A 5,851-nucleotide genomic window follows, 5' to 3' on the forward strand; every position below is an offset into this window, starting at 1 on the left:
CAAGGAAAAAAAAAAAAAAAAAGACACCAGAAGGGCAGGCAGTTAGAGCCAGTAGAAGAATCTGGCAGGGCAGGCCTGAGACCTGCACTCTAGACTCCGCCTCTGGGTCTCTGTGTGACTCTGAGAACATTCCTTCCTCTCTCCAGGTCTCAATTTCTGCATCTGTAAATGGGAGTAGGGTTGGTCTAAGAGATTTGCCTGCCCCTCCCAGAGGCCTCCTGACTGCGCGCAGACAAGTTAATCTGGTTCTCACCTGCTATCCCTTGCAGGGACGTGCGCACCGCGTCCACGCAGCTCTGACAGGTCATCTGCACCGCGAACTCCAACTGCAAGGACGGTCCGAAGAGAGCTAGGGAACCTTCTTTTGTGACCCTGTTTCACTACCTGCCCTGTGACCACCCCCAAAGGCCTGGAGTAACGCCCCACGTGACCCCTCCTCAAGCGCCTTCTTCATTATCACTCACGATCATTCCAGAAGCAACACCCCTCAACATTAACGCCAAGGGCCCTGCTACTCTCACATTCCAGCCTGGAATCCAGGCCCCAACCCAGGTGTACGCTCCTTCCCCCATTCTCAAGTTAACGATCACCCCAGGCGCCGAGGCTCTCGCCCCTGCGAGGCTCCCACACGAGGCCTCGACCCTCACCATGCAGGCAGTCCCCCGGTCCCCCGAATCCGATGCCATCCCGAACTCTGTCACCACCGGAGGACCCGAACTGTCCAGGTCCTGTAGCGCCAAACCTGAGACGCGTCGGGAGAGGCGGAGCCCCGGAAGCCACTCCTTGCCCCGCCTCCCGCTGCGAACGCACGCAAGGCTCTGCATGCCCCCCACCCACGTCCACGCTGTGGCGGGCAAGGGCTGCGCAGGCGCACTTGGGCCATCCGGCCCCTCGTTGCCTTAGTAACCGCCAGCGCCGCCAGCGCCGCCAGCGTCGCCAGCGCCGCCTGATCTAAGATGGAGCCGTATAAGCCCGAGCCCGAGTTCCAGCGGTTTTACCACCGGTTGCTGCGTCCGCTGTCGCTCTTCCCCCGCACGACGACGCGCACAGAGTCTCAGAAGCGCCTCTCGCAGGAGGTCCTGATGCTGCTGCCCCTACCGGTCTCACGGCTGACGGTGGCGTCGCTCTGCCGCCAGGTAGCGGAGCGGCTGGCCAACAGCGGGCTGGAGGCGCGCGCGCCTCGCAAGGTACGACTCCGTTTCACCGAGGTCATCCTGGATGAGCTAAAGTGCAGCTGGCAGGAGCCCCCCACCGAACCTGGTCTGAGCCACCGGAACAATCAGAGACTGCGGGAGCGGCTCCTGGTCTACGTGCTGCTCAGCAGCGAGCAGCTCTTCGTACGCTACCTGCACCTTCAGAAGATCATGTCGACCCCCGCAGCTGTCTTCACCGAATCAGCCACGCTCACCCGGTTGGCCGCCAGCCTCGCCAGGGACTGCACAGTCTTCCTCACCGGCCCCGAGGTCTACCGTGGCCTGCTCGCTGACTTCCGCGCCCTGCTGAAGGAAGGGCAGGTCCAAGTCTGCGTGCCCAGACTGCGCCCCCTCGGCCCCCCTGCGGCTTCCAGGCTCTGCCCTATCCCATGGAATCACAGCACTGGCTTTGCCCAAGTGCCGTATTTCAACCTCAGCCTGAACTACCTCATCCAACTCAGCCGCCCGCGAGAGTTTGTCCGTGAGCCTGAACCGGACCCAGTGAAGGAACTGAAGCCCATTCCCCAGCTGAAGAAGAAGCCTGTCTGCCGTCTGTCCACCATGCAAAAGCGGAGAGAAAGCAACTTCAGTTCACAGATTGCCTCACTGCCTGGGTCCTCTGTGGCTACCCCCAGCCAGGTTCCCCCCACCTCCCACTTGCCCCTCTCCTCCCAGCTCCAGAGGGGCCAGTCCATGCCCTCTCTGCGTGAGGGCTGGAAACTAGCAGATGAGTTGGGCCTTCCTCCATTCTCTCCTCGCCCCTTAACCCCACTGGTCCTGGTTGCAGAGAGCAAACCGGAGCTGGCAGGGGACACTGTGGCTGAGGACCTGAAGCAGAGGATGAAGAACATGCAATTGGGGTGGTCTCACTACTCACTGCTGGACTCGGGCCTGCCCCCACTCTTGGGGGCCCTGACCTACCGCCCAGCTGCATCACATCACATGGAAGAGCTGCAGAGAATGTTGAAGGGCCTCGAGGAGAAGGAAGCCTCAAAGCAGTGGAGCCTCCAGTCCCCCAGATCCCATCCACTTGAACCACAGCCAGTGACTGTTACTTTGAAGCTAAGAAATCAGGTGGTCCAGGCAGCTGCTGTACAGGTCTCAGCAAGAAACTTTTTGGATTCCTTCCACGTTGAGGGGCCTGGAGTCCTATACAACCACCTGGCGGGTGAACTGGAACCCAAACTTATCGAGGAAATGGATACTGATTGCACTTTTGGCAGTAGCATCAGGGAGGTGTACAAGGAGCTGATGAGCCGTGTCTCTAATGACCACTTCTCTTTTGACCAGGGGCCCCTGGTTGAGCCTGCAGCCAATAAAGACTGGTCAGCCTTCCTATCCTCAGCCTTTCTACGTCAAGAAAAACAGCGTCGTATCATCAACACCAAGCTGGCTGGACTTTATTCCCTGAGAGCTAACACTTTACAGTCCAACCCTGATAAGATGTCCTCCTTCACATCACTGCAAGCAAGTAAAAGCTGGGAGAAGTGGTCAAACAAGGCCTCATGGCTGAACTGGTGGAAAACGACTTTGTCTGTGGGTGACTACTTTAAGTACCTCACCACCCAGGAGACAGATTTCCTCCATGTCATCTTCCAAATGTATGAAGAGGAGGTTCCTGTGGAGATCGTGGCCCCTGTCAGAGAGTCCCTAAAGATTCAGCACCCACCTCCCTTGCTAGAAGACGACGAGCCAGACTTTGTGCCAGGGGAGTGGGATTGGGACACAGTGCTGGAGCACAGGCTGGAATCTAAGAACAACAGCCTCCTGGAAGACTCTCACAAAATCCTGAGCCTGCGTCTGGAGCGGCTGTGGTCCATGCTTGAGGTCCCTGACAAAGACCGGCTGGACATGGCCATCAAGTACAGCTCCAACGCCCGCCTGAGGCAGCTGCCGTCACTGGTGAGTGCCTGGGAGCAGGCCTTGCAGCCCATTCAGCTGCGGGAGATATTGCTGGGGAAACTGGAGTGGTTTGAGCGACAAGCCTCCGACCCTAACCGCTTCTTCCACAAGACCGACATGGGCCTGAGTCGCTTCCTGGGGGAGAATCGGGTCCGCAACCATCTCCATAAGAGGCTCGGTCTAGTGGAGGCTCCTTTGGTTCCCCTCCTGGAGGAGATCGAGTTAGTCTTTGGTGAGCCGGTGACCTTCAAGGGGCGGCGCTACCTGGACAAGATGAAGCATGACAAAGTGGAAATGCTCTACTGGCTGCAGCAGTGGCGGCGGGTCCACCACCTGGTCCGGGCCAAGAGGGCCTCCCATCAGTCAGCCCTGTCCAGGAAGCTCAGCAGCCAGCCTTTAATAGCCCCTGGGAATACGCCCATTACTCTTTGACCAGGCCAAGTGCCCTCAGATCCCTCCCTCACCCCCATACACCCAGCAGCTCACCCAGACCTCTTGACTGCTTTGAAAGAAGAAATATCTGGGAGTGCGGGGTTCAGGAAAACTGTGCTTCCAGCTACCAGGGGACTGAAATTAGCACTTTATTTTGACCATGAAGTTCTCATAAAAAAATCCACAAGCCCAGTAGTCCCATTTCTGTCAAGCCATGAACAGCACAGCCAAAAGCTCATGTATCAAAAGAACTGAGACCATCCCTTGGAGTTCATTGTAATGGGAAATGTTAGACAGATGGAAACCATCCCCTATGGAACACCTCAGCTTAGCATTTCTATCACGATACATTAGATTGGCTGATTAGAACCCTAAGCCAAGAGACTCTATGGCATAAGGGCTAAGAGCTAGTGCTCTGGAGTTAGTAGATGTGGGTTTAAATCCACATCCTGACTGTGTAACCTTGGCACACTACCTAACTTCTCTGCATCTGGACCGTCCTGTGTCAGGTGAAGAAGGAGTTGGATCCAGGTTGTCGCTTCTTCCAGTTCTGGCATACTGTTGGCAGAGCCAAAATTTTTCATTAAATTTTCACCAGTTAATATAAGCACGTGGTACAAAGTATACAAGGGTATGTGCTGGAAAGTGCGTCTCCTTCCCATCCCCCCCCCAGTACCTCAGTTCTCCTCCTTGTGGGTAACAGCTGTTACCAGTTTCTTGTGTATCTTTTCATTCCCTTATTCAGGTATTTACTGAGCGCCTACTAGGTGTTCATGCTTGGTCTCTATCACTGAACAAAACAAAGACCCTCACCCTTTGTAGAGTTTACATTCTAGTGAGGGGAAACAGACCGTAGACCATAAGCATGGTACCGAAGCACATTGAATAATAGAAAGTTAGAGGGTGATAGGTACTGTGGGAAAAAGAAAAAATAGAGAAGGGCAAGAGGAAATAAAGTGTGAAGGATGTAGCTTTATTAGGGTAGTCTGTGTAGGCCTCACTGGGAAGGGGATATTTGAACGGAGGCTTGAAGGAGGGGAGGAAGTGAGCCCCATGGACATCTGGGACAACAGTGTTCCTGCCAGCTATTGGGAAGCGTAAGGCAGGCGGGTGCCTGGGGTGTTCCAGAAAAGCAAGGTGGCCAATGCAGGTGGAGCAGAGCTAAGGGGAAAGAGGGATGAGTCAGAGGGGTCGTGACAAGGTGCCAGGGGGCAGGTTAGATTATGTAAGGCCTGTAGGCCATTGTAAAAATGATTTCAGAGATAGCCTATGCATGTATGAACACACATGAATATGTTGTCTATACACATGTCTTTGACTACACCAGCAGTAGCATGCTGTCCCCTGTTTTGCCCCTTTCTTTTTTCCCCAGTGAGCTTGCCTCAAGTTCATTCCACGTTGATACACATAGATCTGCCTTATTCTTTTTGATTGCTATCTAGTATCCCACTGGGTATTTTTGGTTTTGGTTTTGTTTTGGGTTTTTTTGGCCGTGCCACGCGGCTTGCAGAATCTTAGTCACCCAACCAGGGACTGAACCTGGGTCCCGGCAGTGAAAGCGTGGAGGCCTAACCACTGGACTGCCAGGGAATTCTCTGGGTGTATTTTTATTTTGTTGAACCAGTCTCTTATTGTTGGACATTTACAAACAAAAACAATGCTCTAAAAAAATCCTTGTTCATCTCTTTAGTATGTGCAGCTATTTCTATGGTTTAAGTTCCTGGAAGTGGAATTATATCTAAGCATAAGCACTTGTAATTTTGATAGATATTACTGATTACCCTCCACAAAGGCTGTAACAATTTGCATTATTGTCAGCACTGCATGATGATAATAATAATTCCCCACTCTCATCAATAGTGTTATCAAAATTTTTAATCTTTACCATCTAATAGGTGAAAAAAATCATGTCTCATTTGAGTTGTGTTCTCATCTGTCTTATGAGTGAAGTTGCATCTTTTAGATATTTAAAAGCTGGGTTATTTTCTGTAAAATTCTCATGCCCTTTGTCCACTTTTCAATGGGTTTTGACTATTTTGCTTTTTTTTTTGGCTACATTGGGTCTTTGTTGCTCTGCGCGGGCTTTCTCTAGTTGTGGCTAGCGGGGGCTACTTTTCGTTGTGGTGCGCAGGCTTCTCATTTAGGTGGCTTCTCTTGTTGCCAAGCATGGGCTATAGGCATGTGGGCTTCAGTAGTTGTGGCTCGCGGGCTCTAGAGCGCGGGCTCAGTAGTTGTGGTGCACGGGCTTAGTTGTTCCGCAGCATGTGGGATCTTCCCAGACCAGGGCTCAAGCCTGTGTCCCCTGCATTGGCAGGGGGGGGGGT

At 53.3% G+C, this 5,851-nt stretch overlaps 1 protein-coding gene across 1 annotated transcript; it reads left to right on the top strand.

Annotated features, from left to right (window-relative positions):
* Nucleotides 1-956: 956 nt before the first annotated feature.
* Nucleotides 957-3,527, top strand: LOC103073274 (coiled-coil domain-containing protein 87-like). The gene has a single exon (XM_007449095.1). The coding sequence runs from the start codon at nt 957-959 to the stop codon at nt 3,525-3,527; it is 2,571 nt and encodes an 856-aa protein (XP_007449157.1).
* The last annotated feature ends 2,324 nt before the right edge of the window (nt 3,528-5,851 follow it).

The sequence above is a fragment of the Lipotes vexillifer genome, unplaced genomic scaffold (assembly GCF_000442215.2).
Source record: "Lipotes vexillifer unplaced genomic scaffold, Lipotes_vexillifer_v1.1 C27451698, whole genome shotgun sequence".
NCBI lineage: Eukaryota > Metazoa > Chordata > Mammalia > Artiodactyla > Lipotidae > Lipotes > Lipotes vexillifer.

What these genes read in the sequence shown, in the direction of transcription:
- LOC103073274 (XM_007449095.1), top strand. Translation starts at nt 957, where the DNA reads ATGGAGCCGTATAAGCCCGAGCCCGAGTTCCAGCGGTTTTACCACCGG.